This window comes from Urocampus carinirostris, chromosome 1 (assembly GCF_059441175.1).
Source record: "Urocampus carinirostris isolate Australia breed hairy pipefish chromosome 1, RoL_Ucar_1.0, whole genome shotgun sequence".
Classification (NCBI taxonomy): domain Eukaryota; kingdom Metazoa; phylum Chordata; class Actinopteri; order Syngnathiformes; family Syngnathidae; genus Urocampus; species Urocampus carinirostris.
Window position 1 is genome coordinate 74,313,194 of NC_142349.1, and position 22,661 is coordinate 74,335,854.

Here is a 22,661-nt window from a genome sequence, read left to right on the forward strand (position 1 = left end):
GTTGAGTGTCATCTGCGTAGCAATGGAAACTGATATTATACCTGCGAATAATATCGCCTCATGGAAGCATGTAAATGCTGAAAAGAAGGGGGCCAAGTACTGAACCCTGCGGAACACCACAGGTAACACTAAAGGGCTCAATGTTATTTCACCCTATTGAACACAGTGCGTCCTATCTGAGAGGTAGGACCAATCCATTTTTCCAAGCGTTCTAGTAAGATATTTTGTTCCAGTGTGTCAAAAGGCAGGACTAAGGTCCAGCAACAGTGAAGTATCTGAGTTCATCGCCAGTCTTTTTCTTCTCTCCTTTTCTTATTTCTCCATCTCTTTGCATTTTTACTCTTCCCCCCCCCCCCCCTTTTTTTTTTTTTTAAATTCCCGTTCGCTCTCATCCACTAGTCAAGCCCCCGTTTTTTTTCTACCGTGCGCCCTCCGAGCTTAAATGAGTTCGACACCTGTTTTAACACTACAAGAATTAAGCCGATTGTGTTTAGGTGCTTAGCAAAATCTAGAATCAGAATCAACTTTTCAAGAAATATGTGGAGTGACTTGCATAAAAATATCTTGAATTTTACCCCCCAAAACTTGACGCGCGTCCATTTGCCACCTTGAATGAGTTTAATTGAACTTGAAGAGACTTCCGGTCTTCCGGCACTTAGCCGGAAGTGACGTAAGCAACAGGTCTACGGCGGCTGGGAGCGCTTGTCAGTGAGTGTGCGCCGCTGAGGATGGGCGAGCTTGTCTGCGAGGAGCTGGAAGATTTGGTCCATTTCTCGGTCCACGACTTGCCACCTCGAGGCTACGTCGTCATGGAGGAAATTCGGCGACAGGGGAAACTCTGCGACGTCACCCTCAAGGTAGCGCTTCCGGATACAAGACAGCTGCTAGCATAGCTAAGCTAGCCGAGAGAAGCTAGCCTTTAATGCTGAGCTCACGCGCAATAGAATTAACGGCGGATTACATTTTATTATCCGGCTAGGGGCGATGTTGATAATTTTTCATTTTTAAAAAGATGCCATTGCGATGCGGCTAAACGAGCCGCCGTCAGGTTGTCACCTGACGCGTGTTTGATTAAAAAGAACCGAGCCGGTCCAACATCCGTCACTTTTCCAATGTGACCCATCTCATCTCATCTCATCAGCCGTACCGCTTATCCTCATTAGGGTCGCGGGGGGCTGGAGCCCATCCCAGCCATCTCCGGGCAGTGGGCAGGGGACACCCTGAACTGGTTGCCAGCCAATCGCAGGGCACACAGGGACAGACAACGCATTCGCTCATTCACACCTAGGGACAATTTGGACCGACCAATTCACCTGAAATGCATGTTTTTGGAACGTGGGAGGAAACCGGAGTGCCCGGAGGAAACCCACGCAAGCACGGGGAGAACATACAAACTCCGCACAGGAAGTCTGGAGCTGGATTTGAACCCACGACAGGTTCCCATGACATGAACTGTGCCGCACAAGCGCTAACCACTGCGCCGCCGTGCTGCCCCCCCAATTTGACCCAAGAGCTTCTATTAAATGGTAAATTGACTGCATGTATATAGCGCTTTAACTAGCCGCTGAAGACCCCCATAAGGACTTCACAATATACTTCACACCCATTCACACGCCGATAGGGAGTCAGCCATGCTTCTTCAGTGTTTGCATTCTTCCAGTCAGGCATGGTAAATGGTCTGCATTTCTATAGCGCTTTTAAAGTCAATGAAGACCTCCCAAAGTGCTTTACAATGTGCTTGACACTTATCCATTCACACACACACTCGCACACCAGTAGCAGCCATGCAAGGCACCTACCTGCTTATTGGGGGCATTAGGGGTTCAGTGTCTTGCCCAAGGACTCTTCGAACTATAACACAGAGGAGCCAGGAATCGAACCTGCGATCTCTTGATCCCAAGACGAGCACTCTACGGCCTGAGCTAGGTTCAGAGCTTTGGGGATGCTCGGCACCCAGAGGATCTTATCCCTCTTCCTTTCGCTCAACAACCACATATAATCATCTTTCACTCCATCAAATATTAATTAAGTCATTGGTCTGAAGAGGGATGGGCCACCAGGCATTACTTGCCCAAGATCCACCACAGGAAGTGGTTCCCCTACGAGGTTAGGGGATCCAACCAAACATTTCAAGTAGTCATAGATGATAAATAAATATTGTTCTCAAACGTAAGCTCTTTTATTACCAAGAAAATGAGAATTCACCATCTTAATGAAAACTTTTATTTCAAACATAACATAACGAAGCAAAAACAATTAGACAGAAGTTATCAATTCATTTTTTTCTTTTTACTAACTTTTTGGTAACTTTTTATTACACACAATTCGACAGAGGGTTGAGTCACCCACCATACAGCAACACGAACAACACAATCGAGAAAAATATAAAAAATGACATTACCGTACGTAACAAAATAACCAACAACAAAAAATGATAATAAAATAAAAGGTGAGGTGTTAAGACATCAAGTAAAGTTTGTGTGATAGGCTACCATCTTTTCTCAAAATGATCTAGTTTCAGTTGAAGTCTTGCAGTGATTTTCCGATAATATAAATTTGCTTTAATTTGTCTCTCCATTGTTTTATGTCAGGAGGTTTTGGTTTCAACCAGGAACCTGTGATCATTTTCTTTGCTACCAGAAGCATCACCCTTTGTACATATTTGTATTGATCGGTCAATAACTCTTCTGACAGGAGGATTTCCGATGCTGCATTGTTCACGTTCATGTTTCTTTTTACTTTTTTCAGTCTTTTTTTCATATTGATCCTTCATTAAAGGAGGTGTCCGTAAATTCAAAATATTCTACTGGCTGACGCTATCGAAATCATTATTGCAGCATGTCAAGCTGCGTTGTAGCCCATCCACAAATATGTCTCTCTTAGATGTGCTCGAATAAACTGGGGGCATTTAGACAGTATTTGTAACAGATTTTTGCCTTTTTATCCTGTCAAATAAATGTGACTTCACTTGAAATTCCTTTGATTTTGTTTACTCTTTACATGTTAATCTTAGAGTGCCCTGTCAAATTTGGTTGTAAACACTGTTGTGTTCAATGACAATTAAGACTAATAAGACTATCTAACCTTGTTGAGGCTGTCCCTTCTCAAGGTGTCTTCATTTTCCTCATGTTGAGGTTTTTGAGTTTTGCCTTGCCCTCATGTAGGTTGCAGATCAGGGGATGGTGTAATAATAGTCTATGGTTTGCAATAATCTGTGGTCTGTGCAGTTCTTTGAAACTTTTTGTGATAAAGGGCTGTACAAATAAATATGACTTGTTCCATGAAAAGTTGTCTTTTTGTCTTGTTGTCATTTGTGGTTACTGTGGTAACAGACCGAATTGCATGTGCTTGTCATCGTTCCATGAAGAGTATAGGAAACTCCAACGATTGCACTCTCCAATGATACTGAAAGGACTGTTCAGTAGCTATATTTCACTGCTGTTCAAATCCTATTAGAATTTGAATCGTCTTTATTGTCATTGATAGCAACAAAGTGAACATTTTTAACAAGATTAAACATAACAATTCAGGATAAACATGTAATAGAGTAAAATCCGATATAAAGAATGTCAGGGTAAATGGTAATGCTTGGAGCCTGGCCTAAGTTTAGGATTGCTTGATTTGTGGGTGAAAAATTGAAATCTCAACAGTGAATATTGAATGAGGTAGTGCATTATTCACTACGTCTTTATCAATGATGATAGAAACGATTCTAATTACAAAATACTTTTCTTGGTGTGGTGCTTCTCAGGCAGGCGAGCACAAATTCAGCGCCCACCGTATCGTGCTAGCAGCCTCCATCCCTTACTTTCACGCCATGTTCACCAACGGCATGGTGGAGTGCAAGCAGGATGAGATCCTCATGCAAGGAATGGATCCCAGGTAGGTCTCCTAGCAAACTGTGCTCGAAGCCCTTCAGCAAAAGCCCCTCTTGTTTTGTCTTTGCGAGCAGCGCTCTGGAGGCGCTGATCAACTTTGCATACAGCGGCCACGTGGCCATCGACCAGCAGAACGTGCAAGCCCTTCTGATTGGCTCCAGCTTCCTGCAACTGCAGAACGTCAAAGACGCTTGCTGCTCCTTCCTGCAGGACAGGTGAGGAGCTCATTAAGGACGGACGGACGAATGGACAGATGCAGTGATGGACCTCTTCCTCAGGTTGCATCCCAAGAACTGCTTGGGCGTACGTCAGTTCGCCGAGACTATGATGTGCGCCGCCCTCTACGACTCGGCCAACGAATTCCTGCAGCGCCATTTTCAGGAGGTGGCGCAGTCGGACGAGTTCCTCGCCCTCGGGACCGAACAGCTGCTCGACCTGCTCGCCTCCGACCAGCTCAACGTCAAAAGCGAGGAGCAGGTATATATCGTTTGTAATTAAAAGTACATTTTTTTTTGACGCTAGTTGAAGAACACAGGACTGGTTTTTTGACCACTTTCTGGTCCATTAATGTAGGCGCTCTGTGCTAGCCAAACGATGTAAAGGCCCCAGATACATGACACCAATGGCGTGGGGAATTCTGCCTCGACACGATTGGCTATGGAACGCCAATGGCGCGGTGCCCCACAGTTATACTACAAGTTGTTTATGTCATGTTTTCGGATTATCTGACTGTTTAAGATGGCGACTATTGCAACATAAGCGATGACAAAAACGAGCATACAGTAAGACCTCGGTTATCGCGGTTAATGGGGACCAAAACCACCCGCGATAAGTGAAAATCCGCGAAGTAGCGGCGCACCTTAAAAAAGAAAAAAATAATATATATTATTTTTTATTTTTTAGACCCGGTTAATTGGGAACAAAACCACCCGCAAAAAGTGAAAAACTGCGAAGTAGCGACGACCCTTCAAAAAGAAAAAAAGAATATATATATTATTTTTTTTATTTATTATTTTTTAGACCCGGTTAATGGGGACCAAAACCACCCGCTAAAAGTGAAAATCTGCAAAGTAGCGACGCCCCTTCCCAAAAAAAAAAATTTCATCTCATTATCTGCACCGCTTATTCTTATTAGGGTGACGCCGCGTCCGCCGAACTCGCTCCGTCGTGCGGCCTGGTAGTGAGCGCCGCCCCCCTGTCCCATCCAGCCGGCTGCCTTATCCCACGTCTGCTGACGTTCCGCCAAAAAAACCCGCAAAAAGTGAAAATCTGCAAAGCAGCGACGCCCCTTCAAAAAAAAAAAAATATATATATATATATATATATATATATATATATATTTTTTTTTTTAACCATTACAGACCGCGAAGCTCTGAAGCCGCGAATGTCGAACCGCGAAGTAGCGAGGTCCCACTGTATATTTACTATCTGCCGACCACACTGTAGCGGCAGTAGCTCAGGAGGTAGAGCGATCGTTTTAGGATTAAGGGATCACAGTTCGAATCCCGGCTTGTCCGTGTTACATGTCGAAGTGTCCTTGGGTAAGACATTGAACCCCCAATTACCCCCAATAAGCAGGTTAGCGCCTTACATGGCTGCACAGATCACGGCCGCTATTGGGAAATGTGAAGCACAATGTAAAGCGCTTTGGGAAGTCATTGACTTGAAAAGCGCTATATAAATCCAGATCATTTCATTTCACTGTGCCAGATTGCTACACAGATGTAAGGAATTATCTTTGTGCTGGCGTCATTGGTGGTTGCCATGTTCCATCCATCCATTCATCCATTATCTGCACCGCTTATCCTCAGTAGGGTCGCGGGGGTGCTGGAGCCCATCCCAAATGGAGCTTTATAGATGGATAAGTTCGACTGCTGTTAGATGTGTATGCAGAAATTGAGGACTTTGCCTAATTTGTGGTTGGAAAAAGTTGAAATATCTTGCGTATGTGCTAAATATTTCATCTCCATGAGTAAGTGCTAATGGGGAAATTCCCATCACTAGCCTATTATGGGCGGGCCTTGCCGCAATTCATTGATTCCATTTTTTTTGTCAAGGTGTTTGAGGCAGCGCTGTCATGGGTTCACCACGACCGCACCAAGCGGGTTCCGATTTTGCCTGAGCTACTTTCCAAGGTCCGACTGCCCCTTTGCCGCCCTCGCTTCCTGACAGAGCGAGTCCAGCAGGAAGAACTGGTCCGCGTCTGCCACAAATGCAGGTGGGACAAAATGGCGACGGAGACTCGACCTTGAGCCCCGATATCTGACCTCCCTGATGGCAGGGACCTCCTGGACGAGGCCAAAGACTTCCACCTGATGTCGGAGCGCTGTCTTCACCTGCCCGCCTTCAAGACACGACAGAGGTGCTGCACCTCCATCCTGGCACTCATCTACGCCGTAGGAGGACTCAACAGCTCAGGTAAGACGACAGAACAAATGTGCCCGTCTGTCTTTTGGTCAAAGACACAAACCCGTGCGCCCCCGCAGGGGACTCCCTGAACCTAGTGGAGGTTTTCGACCCAGTGTGCAACCTTTGGGAACGCTGCCAAGCCATGCGGACGGCGCGCAGCCGTGTGGGCGTGGCCGTGGTCAATGGGCTGCTCTACGCCATCGGCGGCTATGACGGCCAATCGCGGCTCAGCACCGTGGAGGTTTATGACCCACAAACAGATGCTTGGACCCGTGTGGCCAGTATGAACAGCCAACGCAGGTGGGCAGAGCCAACCAATTTTTGTTTTTGATTCCCCATGTGTAACAGCTGTTGTTGTTTTTTTAGCGCAATGGGAACAGTAGTGATGGACGGCCACATCTATGTTTGCGGGGGCTATGATGGAAAATCTTCACTCAACTCTGTGGAGCGATACTCACCGCAAGCAGACAGGTGAGGTGTTGTTCGAGGGAAGCTTAACTCAACGTTTGGGAATTTGGAATGGAGTAAAAGTTCATCAGCGAGGGGAGAGGGCAGGCAATGATATGGTGTGCTGCTTTCACTGTCTTTGCAGCATCCTTCTGTCCACTTTAGTGTAACTCTTGTAGCAGACAGAAACACAGTATGTCAGTAGGCTCTCGATGGATGAGCTTTACAAAGCCAGCGCCAGCTTCCTGTCTCATTTGTTTCCTCCTGGGGATCCTCAGGAAGTGTAGACGCTAGTGGGACTATTTTATGTTTGTGATGTTGGCTGTCCTGAAGGGATCATCAAGCAATAGGACCCCCAGGAAATTGAATGTTGGACCCTTTCCACACACTCGCTGTTGGTGTCAAAGCGGGATGGTTCACTCCTGTTCCTCCTGAAGTCCAGGATGATCTTCATTTTTGTGTTTACAGGGCTTTTCAGAGAAGTAGGTTGGACCTCCTCTTTGTAGGCTGCCTCGTTGCTTTGTGAGTTTAGCCTGAGGTGGTCTTCATAGGCCACTTTGCAGTTGTAGGTGAAGAGGCAATACAGCTCAGGGCTTTTGACGCAGCCCTGTGGTGACTTAAGTGCTCTGGGATGGTAGAACCAAGTCAATAGTCTAAGGCCTGTTGGTCAAAAAGTCCTTGATCCAGCTGCATGTGAGGCGGGGAAGCGTAGGTTGTCCAGTTTTGTGATCATTTATGTCCAGTATGATCGTGTTAAAAGCCAAACTATAATTCACAAAGAGCATCCTGGCATAGCTGTGCTGTCTTTCCAAGTGGCTTAGCAGTTTGTGCAGGGCTCTGGCAATTACGTCTTCCATGGATTTGTTGGCCCTGTATGAAAAATGATGTAGGTCAAGTCCCCAGGTGAAGACCAGTCTCTGGGAATTGATAATAATGGGTGTGAAGGTGATAGAGCGTTAGTCCCTGAGGCTGGATTCAGGTGACTTTTGGGGATAGGGATGACTTGTGGCAGACCTCAGGCAGGTGGGGATGATTGTTTCGGCCAGCAAAATCTTGTAGAGCTTTGTTTAACAGTTCTTTTATTGGCAGTCGTCGGCCGTCATCTCTGCTTCTTGACACCCTATGACGTGGCCGCCACTACCTGAATGTTGCCCTTATCAGTTCTTTGTTGTTATTATTTTTTCCTTAGGTGGTCGGTGGTGACTGAGATGAGTGCTAGTCGGAGCGCCGCCGGAGTCACCGTCTTTGACGGGCGCATCTTTGTGTCTGGCGGACACGACGGTTTACAGATCTTCAACACTGTCAGTCATCTTTTTAAGTCTAAACTTTAGTGGAGACCAAAAATGCAAAACCAGTACAAAAAATTACCAAATTACCGTATTTTCCGCACTATAAGGCGCACCTAAAAGTCTTAATTTTTTTCAAAAGCTGACCATGCGCCTTATAACACGGTGCGCCTTATATATGGCTCAATATTAAATTCGCAAGGTCTCGCAACTTACTCAACAGCCGCCGACTCGATTTTACCCCGAACGTGGAGTAGTCCGCGGTGTATGCTGGGATTTATATACCGGCGTTTCATTGGCTAACCAATGTGTCAATCATCATTTGAATCGATCACTATTGGCTGAAGTTATTCGGCGCCTCGGATTGGCTAGATGGCCAAAACAAACCCTGCAATCGGCCGAGTTTAGCAATGGCGTAGCAAGTCCGCGGTGTATGCTGGGATTTATATACCGGCGTTTCATTGGCTAACCAATGTGTCAATCATACGTTAAATCGATCGCTATTGGCTGAAGTTATTCAGAGCCTCGGATTGGCTAGAGGGCCAAAACAAACCCTGCAATCGGCCGAAAAAGATGTGTCAATCATCCGTTAAATCGATCGCTATTGGCTGAAGGTATTCGGAGCCTCGGATTGGCTAGATGGCCAAAACAAACCCTGCAATCGGCCGAGTTTAGCAATGGCGTAGCAAGCTTGCTAAAGTACGCCATAAAGAAACATGTTTCATTAGTCTGTATTTGTAAATATTCTACTCTCCTGGATTTACTTCACTCACGGTTGTAAGAAGACCATGATTGCGTATCATTATTGAATGTGAGAACTTAGGTGAGTTATGCGGCTTTATATTTTCCCGGTGTTTTGTTTTAGAACGATCTTGATGTCGCTGTGATGAGTTGAGTGAATTCAACTCAATTCCAAGTGTTTATTGTCATATGCACAGTAAAGTTGTGAGCGAAAAAGAAAATAGAAACATAGAAATGTTTGGCATTTCTTGAATCCCAAGACTTCACCCTTCCGAATGATATTTGAAATTACGCATTTAAGTGACATCGTACGGACACCGCATCCGCACGTGTCTACGACACGTATTTGCTTCTTTGCAAGCTTTGGGAATGTTAAGGGGGTAATCAGTTGGACTGAATCATCTGACTGTTTTGTCCACGTTCCCATTGTAGCGCCTTATAATCCGGTGCGCCTTATCTATGGAAGGTATAGGACCAAAAACTATTTTTTGGGGGTGCGCCCTGTAACCCGGTACGCCCTATAGTGCGGAAAATACGGTAATAAGTAGACACTCAAAATAAGTAAATAATAAATCAATGGATTTTGTACTTGAAAGGAGAACAGGAGATAATTTACCTTAACTCATGAAGATGGTAAATGGTCTGCATTTATATAGCCATTTTCAAGTCAATGAAGACCTCCCAAAGCGCTTTACAATGTGCTTCACACTTACCCATTCACACACAGACTCGCACACCAATAGCGGCCATGCAGCCATGCAAGGCGCTTACCTTCTTATTGGGGGCATTAGGGATTCAGTGTCTTGCCCAAGGACACTTTGACATCTAACACGTAGGAGCCGGGAATCAAACCTGCGATCTCTTGATCCCAAGATGAGCGCTCTAGATGCAAATAACTTGTTCTAAAGTCAAGTTCCATTTATTTGTGACGCCCTGAATCACAAAATATCTGCACAGTCCACAATGACACCATCCCCTGATCTGAAATCGGCATGCAAGGAAAAACTCAGCATTAGGAAAACAAGAAAAGTCCCCTCCCCTGGGGCCTTTTAAAGAAATGTCTTTTGTCTAAAGGGTGTGGTAATCAAAGAACCTCAACATGAATGGCCCAAAAAACAACACACAAAAAACTTACCAGATTATTATGATAGAATTTAGTACAAGAAACCAACCCAAAATTAATAAATATAATGAAAGTTAAATTAATTAAAATAAAACAAAACATTAGATGCAATTAAGGGCAGCACGGCGGCGCAGTGGTTAGCGCTTGTGCGGCACAGTTCATGTCATGGGAACCTGTCATGGGTTCAAATCCAGCTCCAGACTTCCTGTGCGGAGTTAGTATGTTCTCCCCGTGCTTGCGTGGGTTTCCTCCGGGCACTTCGGTTTCCTCCCACGTTCCAAAAACATGCATTTCAGGTGAATTGGCCGGTCCAAATTGTCCCTAGGTGTGAATGAGCGAATGAGTTGTCTGTCCCCGTGTGCCCTGCGATTGGCTGGCAACCAGTTCAGGGTGTCCACTGCCCGGAGATGGCTGGGATGGGCTCCAGCCCCCCCGCGACCCTAATGAGGATAAGCAGTACGGCTGATGAGATGAGAGATTAGATGCAATTATGATAATTAGAACAACAAAACAATTGCCCCCAAAACATCCACAAACAAAAACTGACCTTAAATGACCAGAAAACAACCAAAATACAACAAAAGAATCTACCCAAAAACTACGGAATTATGGAAAAAAAACAACCTAAATATGGCCGAACAACACAAATTGAATGAAAATTGACCGTAAAACAACCCAAATAAGCCAAAACAGCCATTGTGTTCCTAACTGCTTCAATGTGTGGAAGAGTGCTTTTAGTTTGAAAGGTGTCGAGCAAAGACTGTCAAAGCCACCTAGCATGTCAGCTCCAATCTAAAGTCTTCTCATATCTGAGAACCTTAATCTAACAACCCCGTTTGAGTCAACTCAACCTGAGTTTTTGATCATAAGTTTGTTGAGCTGGCTTAAACATATGATCAGTCTCTGTTGTCCCTTTTTTGTTTTTTAAACGATTGTTTATTTGCAGGTGGAGTGTTACAACCATCACACCAACCGCTGGCACGCGTCGCCGCCAATGTCCAACAAGCGTTGTCGGCACGGGGCGGCGTCTCTGGGCAGCCACCTCTACGCCGTGGGCGGCTACGACGGTTCGGGTTTCCTGAGCGGCGCCGAGGTCTTCAGTTCTGCCTCGGGCCAGTGGAGCCACCTGGCGCCCATGAACACGCGGCGCAGTCGGGTGTCCCTGGTGGCGGCGTCGGGACGCCTTTATGCCGTGGGCGGCTACGACGGGCAAACCAACCTGGGCTCCGTGGAGATGTTCAACCCCGACACAGGCCGATGGACCTTCATGGCGCCCATGGCGTGCCACCAGGGCGGCGTGGGCGTAGGTTGCATCCCGCTGCAGCCCGCCTAACCGGACGTCTCGCTTCCCGTCGCAGCTGGCGGGTCCGCTGTCGGGTGAGGAGGCCGATGACCGTGGCATTAGCCGCTGTAGCTAACTGTTAGCATTGCGCCAGTGTTGGTAGCGACCGGCGGCAGGATTTGCCGTCATGGTTATGGACACCAATGGTGACAGCTTCCAGGTAGAAGTGTCCTTTTCGGGCGATGTCTGGCAAGGAAATTGTGTCTGTGTTGTCCCTGATGAACCTTGTGGGAAAAAATGTGAACTTGGACCGGATAAAGCTTGTCTAAAGAATAAACCTAACATAAAGAAACGCTTTGAGCTTAGCTTATACATGTGCTCAGTGTTGAAGGAACTGTTGTTGCCAACAAACCCTCCTGGAGAAAGTCTGACCACAGTGACTAACTAATAGTTCTTGTTCGGGCGACGACTCTATAGAGCAGGGGTCACCAACCTTTTTGAAACTGAGAGCTACTTCACGGTTACTGAATCATACGAAGGGCTACCAGTTTGATACGCTCTTCTGAAATAACAAATTTGCTCAGTTTGCCTTTAGTTATACATTATTTATAATGATTAGTAATACTCACCTATGTAAAGACACTGATCATGTTAATGATTTCTAACAATGATTATCAAAAATGACAACAAGGTGGGAAACAGATATCAATATTCAACACTTTATCTCTATTAATCACAGTATTTGTTACATTTTCAGATGATCACTTACATCACTACATTTTAGCAAAAAATATCCCATTTGCACAAGCCACTGACATGCCCTGTTAACAAATCATGAACTATGTTGCAACATGTTTCAAAAAGTTAACAATTATGTAATGTTAAACAAAATCAACTTACATATTTTTAAATATGTAATACATTTTTTATTTCACATTTTGAACTAATGGCCAAGTCTGTGTTATGTTTAACAAAATTATAACTTTTAAATGTCATGAATACACTTTTAAATTGAACACAATTCTTCAATATTTTAAATCAACTTTGCCATGGCACTACCATGTTGTCACTGACTACATCTGGTATCCGTCCTTGGTTAGTGGGAAGACTGGCATTGCATGCTGTTCACCAGTGTGTTGTAATCTGGTGTGTAACTTGACACTGCAACTGTGAGTGAGTCTCTCAGATGTGCATCAGTGAGGCGTGTTCTGTGTTTGTTTTTGATGAAGTTCATGTCAGAAAATGCTGATTCACAGAGATAGGTTGAGCCAAACAGGCTGGCAACCTTCATGGCTGCTGTGCATACTCCACTGTACTTCTCTGTGTCAACAAGGCGCCAAAAGTTTGGTGCAGCCTGGTAGGCTTTGAGATGGAGATCATTTTGCAATGTTATAATTTCAATCTCCACCTGTCCAGCATCCAAGTTGAACGTTGCACTTAACTGCTCAGCAAAGCATGTTGTGTCCCCATTCATGAAAGGGTTGGAAATGAAGAACACACATGGTTCAAGCTGATGAAGGTCACAAAACCTATTCTCAAACTCTTGCCCAAGTCTGTTTATTACTTCAATGTACTTTTCTGCCACTTTTTCAAATGTCTCAGATGCAGAAGCATTGTCTTTCAGCACTGACTGCACAGAGGGAAAGTGCAGAACTTTTTTTCTCTGTAAATCTGCAGAGAATGCATTCATTTTGGCTTTAAATGCATTTAAAGCACTTATCATATCGACAACAGTCTTACCTTTGCCTTGCAGCTGGCAGTTCAGGAGGTTTAATTTCCCAGTAATGTCCACCAAAAATGCAAGGTCAAGTGTCCACTCTGTGTCCTCTAGCAGTGAGACATCTTCGCCTTTGGACTGCATGAACTCTTTGATTTCACGCAAAAGAGACAAAAAACGATGCAAAACTCGTCCTCTGCTGAGCCATCTGATTTCTGTGTGTAGCAGTAGGTCCCCATATTCTGCTGACATCTCCTCTAATAGTACCTTGAAAATCCTGTGCTGCTTTGCTTTGGAGCGGATGTTGTTTATGATTTTCACAACGGGAGTCATCACGTGCCCAAAGCCGATCACTTTCGCACACAACGCCTGCTGGTGAATGATGCAATGGTAATGCAGAAATTTGGGGAAGTCTGGGTCACGTTTACAGTGAGCGATGAAACCTGTCTGTCGGCCGACCATAGCAGGAGCCCCGTCTGTTGTCACCGCTACCAGCTTTTCCAATGGCACCTTTTTCTGCACGAAAAACTCCTTCACCGTGTTATAAATGTCAACTCCTCTCGTAGTTGTCTTTAAGGGCAGTAGTGTCAGGAGTTCTTCTTTTGTGGAGAAATCATTAAACACCATCCGGATAAAAACCAATAACTGCGCTGTACTGCTGCTGTCCACGGACTCATCGCACTGGAGGCTAAACCACTTGCACTTCGCCAGATCCTGCTCCAACTGATCGACCAAGTTACTGGACATAGCTGATACTCGTCTTGCCATCGTAGATGCCCCCAGTTGGACGTCGGAAAGAGTGGAGATTAGGTCGCTTCCATTTTTCTCGTCTTTAAATACAGTGTTAGCAATTAATAACATCGCTTCTTTGACAACTTCTCCATCTGTAAATGCCTTTTTTTTCTTGATCAGAAAATGTGTAGCTCTAAACGAGGCTTCGGTTGCTTTTTGTGAGTTTTTGGCCGGCCTCGTAAAAAAAGACTGTTGCTTACCCAGAGCGGTCTTTAGCTCACGGGCTTTTTCTGCCCGTAGGGCGCTTGCAGGTGGATATTTATCATGGTAGCTTTTGTGACACGTATTGAAATGTCTCTCCACATTGTGCCGTTTTGCTGTCGCCACGGTCGTCCCGCAAATCAGACACACGCAGGTTTCTTTTACAGTCGTAAAAAAGAACTCCTCTTCCCATTCACTGTGAAAGAGATACGTTTTCTTTCTTTTTTCTGCCATGTTTTTGGGGTACGAAAGTGCATACAGCGCCCGCTAGCTTACTCTCCACATCCCACAAGCTCTACTTTACTGCCCATAGGTAAATATTGTGCGCGTTAACCTTAAAGTATTTTTAAGATAGTATTTTTTAAATCTATATACATACAAGTGTGATTAAAAAAATAATAGCAACAGAACAAAATTAATTTTTAGACGCAGCTCTCTATGAGATGTGCTATTTTTGGAACAGGCCCGCGGGCGACTCATGTGGTCCTTGCGGGCGACCGGGTGCCCGCGGGCACCGTGTTGGTGACACCTGCTATAGAGGAACAACAAAGCAACAGGCAACCCTTATGTGATTAAGAGCGGCTTGGTGATTGTTAGCTGCTGTAGCTATCCGTTAGTGATGCGCCAGTGTTGGTAGGACTAGCAGCAAGCTTGGCTGTTGTGGTCAATGTTTCATACAACTAAAATCAGTTCTGGTTAGGCCACAACTTTTAAGAGCAGAAGTGGGCAACCCAGTCTTGAGGGCCACATGTCCTGGACTGGGTGTGTCCCTTCTTCAACTCAGGTGATACAAATGATCAGCTTGTTAACTTTGCAATTCATCACCATGCTAGAAGAAAAAAAGTATGATGGCTTTAAGCTAAAAGTGATAATAGAAGGTTGAGTCGAGTATCTCCAGGTAAGGTGATGCACGATTCCCGCTCATCAGAATTGCATAGGGAGTTTTCACCACGTCCAAATGCCACAAATCCAGATGGAGAAAAGAAATCCAAATACTTTAATTGGCTCATTGACCATCAGGAAATTCAACAGCAAACATGCCCTGATTCAAGCACTCGCCTTGGTCATGTTCTCAGGAACTGTTGTTGAAAGCAAAGTCTCCTGGAGAAGGTCCACCGTCTGATCACAGTGACCCACTGAACAGTTTTCGTACGCACCGAGTCAAATATCTATAAGGTAATGCACAAGTTTTCACCACATCTGAGTCCCAAAGTCGAGAAAAAGGAGCAATGAAGCCTTGCTTGAAAAAATCCAAAGACTTTAATTGGCTCGTTGGCCAGCAGTACATTCACCGGCAAACCTGGCCTGACTTAAGCATTTCATTAAGGCCTCGAAGGCTTAACAGGGTTTTCCAGTTCATTGGATGGTCCCTGATCCCCCGAAGTCGCTGAAGGTCCATCTCGATGTCCCTGACGCCCTGAACACCTGCACAACAAGGATCAATCATAACCAAGCCTTTTTTTTTTTTAAGTCGACAGCAGCCAATGCAGTCCGCTCACTCTGCTGCAGGCTGCAGGCGGCACTCTTCGCCATCCAGGATCCCGTGGTAGAGGCGGATCTCCTGTTCCAGACGCTGCTTGTTGCCCAGTAGACAATCATAGTCTCGCCGCTGTTGCTCGGTCTCTGCGCGCACCTCAGCGAGCTCCGCCTCTAGCTTGGAGACCACCGAGCCCAGGTTCTGCATCTCCACGTGGTGCCAGTGACGGGCGTCGCCCAGGGAGTTCTCCAGGCCTCGTTTCTGGAGAAAAATGATGCTGTCAGTCACAAGTTCCTCGAGGGATCCCGCCGTCGTTCTCACCAGCGCTCGGATGGACTCCGTCTCAGCCTGCAGGCTTTGGATCTTGCAGCCGGCGTCGGAGCACTGGACCTTCAGCGCCTCCTGTTGTTCCTCTTCCGGACTCAGTTGACCCACGCAAACTGCGTCCTGCCAAAGGGAAGCTTGTCAAGTCCGGGCAAGTTCACCGATTGGACAGGCTGTCTACCTTGCAGTCCTGGTAGCTGTCTGTCTCTGCTCTGTTCTTCTCGGTCACTTCCTCCCAGTGTTTGCGGATGTAGGCCAGGATCTGGTCCAGGCTGGTTTCGATGGGAGCGTCCAGCTGGTCCAGTTCTCGCCCGCACATTTGACTGTAGAGGAGGCGGACGTCCTGTGGAGAAGTGCCGAGTCAGACTGCGGACAACTAACTGTAAACCTTATGGTCGAACCGTCAACAGACGCTCCTGTTTGTTAGACTTTCCTTATGGGATTTTCTTTCTCAATGGTGAATAACAGCATAGTTGAGAATAAGTTTTCCACATAGTGAGGAACCAGAATCGGTATGAAGAACAGGATGTTTTCGAGGTACTACAAATTGTGTTTCCTGTCAGCGCAACAATCGACTAAGACGCTCAGGTTGACCAGATCTACTTTTTCAATGTGAAATATATGGAAGAAGAGTCGATTCGAGTGCTGCTACTAATATTGGTGGGAACAAAAAGTCCCTATCTTCTCCCAAACAAACCTATTTAAGTACAAAAAAAATTCTTAAGCAGGGTTTAGTTTTGGCATCTACAGAGAGGGCGTGTTCCAACCAATACCGACCAATCTTTCTTTAGTCAACACCGATATGATATGATCAAAAAGAAAACATGGTTACTGTCTCGTTCAGCACAGAAACGATTTCGTGATGGGCTGTGCATTACCCGTAGTTCACTTGAGACTTTCAATTGGTGGCTCAGTCAATTTATTTGCGCTTATTTGGTTTTGTGTCCCCAGTAGCAAACCTGTAGGTCTTTTTCCTGTTGATGTTTTGTTCCTACATAAGCCACGCCCCCTTACCATTCGCTGACACATAACCAAATGTGCGCATATAAGCCTCACTCTGATTTCTATATTTTACAGTTGCAAATCGGCTTAAGAGTATATCCTAGGGAAAATATTTCCATGAGGAGAAATTCAGCATTCTACTATAACGATTCAGCCTTGAGAGCAGGGGTCTTCAACATTGTGCTCACAGGCACCAGGGTGCCCCTACGGATCCCGATTACCGGTTCTGAAATTTGCTCACCAGTGCTGGGTCCTTGCGATTTTGTAGTTGATTTTATTTATCTTTTTAAGTGGTTGACTGAGTTTTTTAACATTCCAATAATTGACCTGGCAAGTCCTCGGACCCTTAGACTCTCCCTGTGACATAGTTGAATTTTCAGTCTTGCTACTTCAATGATTTGCGTAGTCCATTGCGTTCTGCATTCTGATTGGCTAAACAGACTCACTACTTATTATTTAGGTCTGTTGATTTCAACACTGCCTGTAGGGTGTGTAATTAGCGGCAGTGCGTGGGAAGGTGTCACGGTTGCCATGGCGCCCAATTGGCCCTGCCCGTGTGGCGCCAGCTTCGGCTCATTGACTTTCCGTCTATTTAACCTCAGTGCTCTCACTTGTCAGTCCGTCAACGAACCTCTGCCCCGCAGGACGTGGGCTCTGACTCGGTCCTGTTTTCCTGATGGTATTCCCTGTCCGGTATTTTTCCCGTTTGTTCCTGTTTATTTTTTCCTATTTAATATTGGTTTCCAGTTTTCGTTCCCATCTAGTTTGTCCTGTTTATTTTGATATCCCGTTTCATTATCAATCCTGTCTGTTCCGTCCTGTCCGGTATCGACCCCATCCGTCAGATATCTGCTCGGGCAATTGGAATTTATCTCGTCGGTCTCTGGCTTGCTGTCTTTCCACACCAGACCGCTGCCTAAACATGCATGACTCCCCATTTCCCGTAAAATAAAAGGCTTGTGTGAGAATGTCACGCGTTTGGGTCCTGTTCCAGTTCATGACAAAAGGAGGCTTGGCTTATAGAGGAACAAAAAAGCAGCAGGAAACCTATGGGGTAAATGTGAGCCACAGGATTTACCGTGAAAGTGTGGAATTTGCCCCACTCCCTTTGAGTTTTTGCAGTAAATCAGAGCGATGGCCGATCAATCCTTAAACACTGCCAGTTTATCTTGTGAATACCATACACATTTTTACACAACGTGTAACGATTTTGGATTCCGTCGACCGTTTTTTTGCTTTTAATCTGAGACCATCTCACCTGCTCGTGCTGACGCTCCAGTTGGCGAAGTTCCGCCCTCATGGCGTCCATCTGCTCCTCCAGTTCCGTCCGAGTTCGTCCGGCGTCCTCCAAGACTTTGTAGAGGGACGCCATCTCGTCCTCCGCCGCTTTCCGGAACGGTTGCTCGCTCTCGAACCTGCCGCAACGGCGCACCTGTGATTTAGACTCTGCCCCTGTGCCGCTATTGGGCGTCCACCACGCACCTTTCTTTGAAGTCTTCGGCGTTAGCTTGCACGTTTTCCGTCTGTAGCGTCAATCTGGCGTTGTCCAAGATGGCCTCGCTAACCTGAAGACAAAAATGGTCGCCGCTGTCAATCGCTCTCAATGAACAAATGATGAAAGTTTATTCCATTGGACAGATCGCTCCACCACTCGAACAGCACCCACTTTTTGGGTGCAGGCGGAGTTATTGGCATGGCGCCATCTCCTGACCGAATTGCAGAATAACTGATCTTTGTGTGGACCTCTAAAGCTAAACTAATTCTAACCTTGACTACTAGTGACTAGTAGCATCGTTCCAGCTTCCATTAGCTGCTAATCTTCCGTCATTAATGGTTTCACTGGGCCCCACTTATCAGACTTCAACCTCCAATCTGGGGACCCCCCCCCAAAAACTTGCTAAATCCAAACGACGCAAGATCAGAAACCTGAGGATAATAGTTTCCAGATATCGTTTATATTTACATATGGTCCAATTTACAATTAAATTACGTTGTCGAAGAAAGCAATAGAGTAACAGCCATCCATTATCTGCACCGCTTATCCTCAGTAGGGTCGCGGGGGTGCTGGAGCCCAATCCCAGCAATCATCGGGCAGTGGGCAGGGGACACCCTGAACTGCTTGCCAGCCAATCAGAGGGCACACAGAGACAGACAACTCACTTGCTCATTCACACCTAGGGATAATTTGGACCAGCCAATGAACCTGACATGCATGTTTTTGGAATGTGGGAGGAAACCGGAGTGCCTGGAGGAAACCCACGCAAGCACAGGGAGAACATGCAAACTCCGCACAGGAGGTTTGATCTCATGACCTCTCGGAACTGTGCCGCACACGCGCTAACCATTGTGTCGCCGTGCTGCCCATAGAGTAACATACAAACCCATTTTTTCTTGTCTTCTACATGAAATATATGCGCTTATGAATCGAAACAACACTAGATGATAAAATCTATGCAACATAAAACAAATGACTGACTGGCTTGACTTGCTGTTTGTAGGCTTGCTAACAGTTTCACTTTTTTTATTGTTTGGGTCATTTTTCTGACGTTTTTTTTGTTTCACAAACAACAAGACCTTAGCCAAAGCAAAGAAAGACCCTAAAAAACAACGACCCTGGAAATGACACTCAAAAGAACTCCTTCAAAAACGACACAAAAGGACAAAAAAAAGAAACTAAAACCGGAAAAAACCCTAATCAAAAACATCACGAGAAGACAAAAAACAAGAAACCAAGAAAATAAGACTACAAAAAGCAACAACCTTAAAACAAAAAAGGAGCTTAAAACAAACCTTAAAATGACCCCAAAACAATTTTAAAAAACACAAAAACGATACAAGACCAAGAAATATAGCAAAGACAAATAAAAAGCAACCATGTTGTAAAAATGAAAGACCTAAAACCTTACCCCCAAATACAAAAAGAGCCAACAGTGTGTCAAATCAAAATCCTTTGTTTAACTATCGCCCTCTGCCATGAGGCAAGGGAACTGCGTGCCTCACTAGAAAAGGCATTATGAGCAAATAAAAATAAAAATATTCCTATATAGCCTGACTTGCGGTTAGTTTGCTAAAGCTACCATTAGTTCTATTGTTTGGGACCTCATAACCTAAACAACCAAAAATGATTCAGTAAAAACAATCCCAGAACAAAAAATACAAACCAAAAATGACATCAAAACAAATGACAACCCCCCCAAAAAAAGACCTAAAATACAAAAACAACCAAAAAACAAAGACGAATAAAACAACGTGAAAACAAAATGGGCTGGAGGTGTGCACCAAATCGAAAAACTTACAATCCTTGATCTGCCATGAGGCAAGGGAATTGCGTGCCTCACTCTGCATCTGCTTAGCTCGGTTATTGTATTACTCATCCTGAGAAAATTTGGCCATTTTGACAAAGAAAATCACAAAAATTGTGAAGGTAAATAAGAACTTTAACATGGAATAAATGGAATTCATATATTTTGATTTTTTCATGATCACAGGTGAGGCACGGTCACACCTGCCTCCCTTGACTACATCAAATCATTATCGAAGCTGTTTGAAACCATAATCCATCCTGAACCACCAAGTCTTGTATTTTATATTATTTTTGAGCTTCTCACCTGCCTGTAAACTTCCTCCCAGCGGCCCCTGAGTGGCCCCCAGTCTCCGGCACCGGAAGCCTTGCGGTCCAGACTCCCCCGGATCTGCTCCTCCAGCTGCCGGTTGAGTTGCTCCAGCGCTCGCACTTTGTCGCGGTACTCCAGCAGGCAACCGTTGAGGCCGGCGGGCGCCCCCGCCCCCCTGCCCGGTCCCCCTCGCGGGGGCAGGGGCGCCGTGCTGCTCCGGCTGCCCTGGAGGAAGATGCTGCTGATGCCCAGCGCTCGGCGGGACACGCGAGTCCCCAAGCCGGGGGAGGGACCGCCGAGCGCGGGGGCCGCGCCCACAAAGACTCCCCGGGACGAGGCCACCCGGACCCCGCGGGACGCCGGATGGCCTTGGGCCAGGAAGGAGGAGCGACGCCGCGGCAGATGCATCATGGGAATGGAGCCTCAAAGCCGGAAGCCGGGCCCCTTTTATTGGCGGGAAAGATGACGTCACTGTGGAAGTTGCGCCGAGTCAGCAAACATGACTCAGCTCTTTTGTTTGTTTGTTTTGAAAAGAAACATTCTAGCGCGCCACTTCCTGTTTACAACGGCATCTGACCAATCAGCTGACAGACAGGAAGTTTCTGCAGAATGAAGGTGAAAAAGCAAGCTTTGTTTTTATCTTTGTTTCTGCTTTCAAAAGGAGCATTTTTTTTTCTTTTTTTAGTACATTTTCTGGCTCAAATGAAATCGTACAAATGCACCACAATTTACACAATAGTGTAAATGCCAGAAAAAAAACGCAAACTACACGAAAAATTGCTATATAAATAAGCAAAATACGCGACAAAAGGAATGGCTAAATGCATAATTAAATGATTTAGGTCATGTTTTCAGGCATTACATGGTATATTGATGCGTTTGTTTCTTTCTATGGCATACATTTGTTTGTATTTACTTATTTCTACATACTGTGGATAGCAAAAGTATTGGTGTTTGCAAGAAGCCACATGGGAGAAACAGATAATGTGGAACAAGGCGTCTGCTTAGATAAGAACAAAATGTAACTTTTAGGCCCGAATCCAAAGCGTTACGTTTGGCGTATCATTAAAACTGCAAATCACCCTGAAAACACCATCCCCACTGTTAAACATGGTGGTGGCAGCATCATGCTTTGGAGTTGCTTTTCTGCAGCAGGTACTCAGAAGATTGTGAGTTAATGGGAAGATGGATGGGACAAATCCAGGGTGAATCCGGCAGAAAATATGCCGGTGTCTGCAGGAGACCTGAGGATGCGGTGCAGGTTCACCTTTCGACAGGACAACAACCCTAAACATAAAGCAACATCTAAAATGGAAATGTTTAAAAAAATAACAATGTAGTGTTATTGTTAAAATGGCTGAACCAATAATAAAATACATCCGGTTTCTTTACAATTGTGTCTCGAATGTTGTTGATTCTCAGAAAATATTTTGAGTTGAAAGCCTGAAATGTGGCAGAGAGGGAGGGGGGGGGCAATACTTTTGCAATGCACTGTACGGCAGGATCGCTCCATCATCCTCACAAAGAAAGTCATCACATGTGGCTGAGCTCAAAACAGGAAGCGGAGAGAGGAAGTGACTTTGTAAAAAAAAGTCACACGGTGAGCAGCTTCCTGTCACCAGTTTTGTCTGACGCCAGGACAGGAAGTCTCGCCCTGAAATCCAAAAGGTCGCCCGAGAGGCGTCGCTATCGGATGCCCTGCTGAGCTGGTCCGGCGGAATCGCGGGTGGACGGCGGCGGCGGCAATACCGCAAGAGCCGCAGGAAGTCGCGCCTGAAACGCTAGCCCACAAAAGCGTACGGGAAAGTTAACAAAAGACCACAACATTTACAACAAAACGGATGACGAAATAAACCAAATAAATGAAGAACTACACAAATGACACAACAAAAAACACGACAAAGAGCATGTTATCATACATGACAAAATAAAGAAAATGAAGGGCAAAATTATATCTATCTACCTTGGTCATATCCCTCAAGAGGGGTGACCGACAGCAAGACAAACACATACAATAACAAAGAAAATAAAAGGGAAAAAAATAGCAAAAAACACACAAAAGGGCAAAACACAAAGCAATATATACAATCACACCTTATGACAAAATACACAACAACATACATGAGAAAAACAAAATATATGAAGAAATACACAAAATACATGAAAAAAAGACAAAAAATAAACAAAATATATGAAGAAATACACAAAATACATTAAAAAAAGACAAAAAATAAACAAAGTACATGAAAAAATAAACAAAATATATGAAGGAATACACAAAATACATGAAAAAAAGACAAAAAAATAAACAAAATATATGAAGAAATACACAAAATACATGAAAAAAAGACAAAAAATAAACAAAATA

The 22,661-nt window shown here is 45.1% G+C and overlaps 3 protein-coding genes across 4 annotated transcripts; 1 reads left to right on the top strand and 2 right to left on the bottom strand.

The window, feature by feature from the left end:
• Positions 1 to 665: 665 nt before the first annotated feature.
• On the top strand, positions 666 to 11,526 carry klhl18 (kelch-like family member 18). The gene is made up of 10 exons (XM_088350700.1): positions 666 to 857; positions 3,752 to 3,882; positions 3,953 to 4,093; positions 4,157 to 4,355; positions 5,936 to 6,096; positions 6,160 to 6,296; positions 6,365 to 6,587; positions 6,654 to 6,758; positions 7,924 to 8,035; positions 10,831 to 11,526. Exons 1-10 carry the CDS (start codon positions 729 to 731, stop codon positions 11,215 to 11,217), a joined length of 1,725 nt encoding a protein of 574 aa, XP_088206826.1. The 5' UTR covers positions 666 to 728; the 3' UTR covers positions 11,218 to 11,526.
• A 694-nt stretch (positions 11,527 to 12,220) lies between these two features.
• On the bottom strand, positions 12,221 to 14,413 carry LOC148376854 (general transcription factor II-I repeat domain-containing protein 2A-like). 2 transcript variants are annotated; one of them, XM_088350721.1, is made up of 2 exons: positions 13,876 to 14,413; positions 12,221 to 13,713 (listed from the first exon to the last, which is right to left on the bottom strand). In XM_088350721.1, exons 1-2 carry the CDS (start codon positions 14,108 to 14,110, stop codon positions 12,263 to 12,265), a joined length of 1,686 nt encoding a protein of 561 aa, XP_088206847.1. In that variant the 5' UTR covers positions 14,111 to 14,413; the 3' UTR covers positions 12,221 to 12,262. The 2 variants fall into 2 exon arrangements, with proteins under 2 accessions (XP_088206847.1, XP_088206838.1); XM_088350712.1 differs by having other exon boundaries at positions 12,221 to 12,837; positions 12,907 to 14,413.
• Positions 14,414 to 15,117: 704 nt separating this feature from the next.
• Positions 15,118 to 20,721, bottom strand: bfsp2 (beaded filament structural protein 2, phakinin). Its single transcript, XM_088350735.1, has 7 exons — positions 20,288 to 20,721; positions 18,162 to 18,244; positions 17,938 to 18,094; positions 15,859 to 16,020; positions 15,675 to 15,800; positions 15,376 to 15,614; positions 15,118 to 15,301 (listed from the first exon to the last, which is right to left on the bottom strand). Exons 1-7 carry the CDS (start codon positions 20,702 to 20,704, stop codon positions 15,199 to 15,201), a joined length of 1,287 nt encoding a protein of 428 aa, XP_088206861.1. The 5' UTR covers positions 20,705 to 20,721; the 3' UTR covers positions 15,118 to 15,198.
• Positions 20,722 to 22,661: the final 1,940 nt, after the last annotated feature.

Excerpts from the sequence above, each read along its gene's own strand:
- klhl18 (XM_088350700.1), top strand. The coding sequence starts at position 729 with ATGGGCGAGCTTGTCTGCGAGGAGCTGGAAGATTTGGTCCATTTCTCG. Across the intron at positions 4,094-4,156 it reads TGCTCCTTCCTGCAGGACAG|GTTGCATCCCAAGAACTGCT; the intron begins GTGAGGAGCTCA and ends CCTCTTCCTCAG. Across the intron at positions 6,588-6,653 it reads AGTATGAACAGCCAACGCAG|CGCAATGGGAACAGTAGTGA; the intron begins GTGGGCAGAGCC and ends TTGTTTTTTTAG.
- LOC148376854 (XM_088350712.1), bottom strand. The coding sequence starts at position 14,110 with ATGGCAGAAAAAAGAAAGAAAACGTATCTCTTTCACAGTGAATGGGAA. Across the intron at positions 12,838-12,906 it reads CTGCCAGCTGCAAGGCAAAG|ATTTACAGAGAAAAAAAGTT; the intron begins GTAAGACTGTTG and ends CATTCTCTGCAG.
- bfsp2 (XM_088350735.1), bottom strand. The coding sequence starts at position 20,704 with ATGATGCATCTGCCGCGGCGTCGCTCCTCCTTCCTGGCCCAAGGCCAT. Across the intron at positions 18,245-20,287 it reads GGGAGGAAGTTTACAGGCAG|GTTAGCGAGGCCATCTTGGA; the intron begins GTGAGAAGCTCA and ends TTTTGTCTTCAG. Across the intron at positions 16,021-17,937 it reads TGGAGCGTCAGCACGAGCAG|GACGTCCGCCTCCTCTACAG; the intron begins GTGAGATGGTCT and ends ACTTCTCCACAG.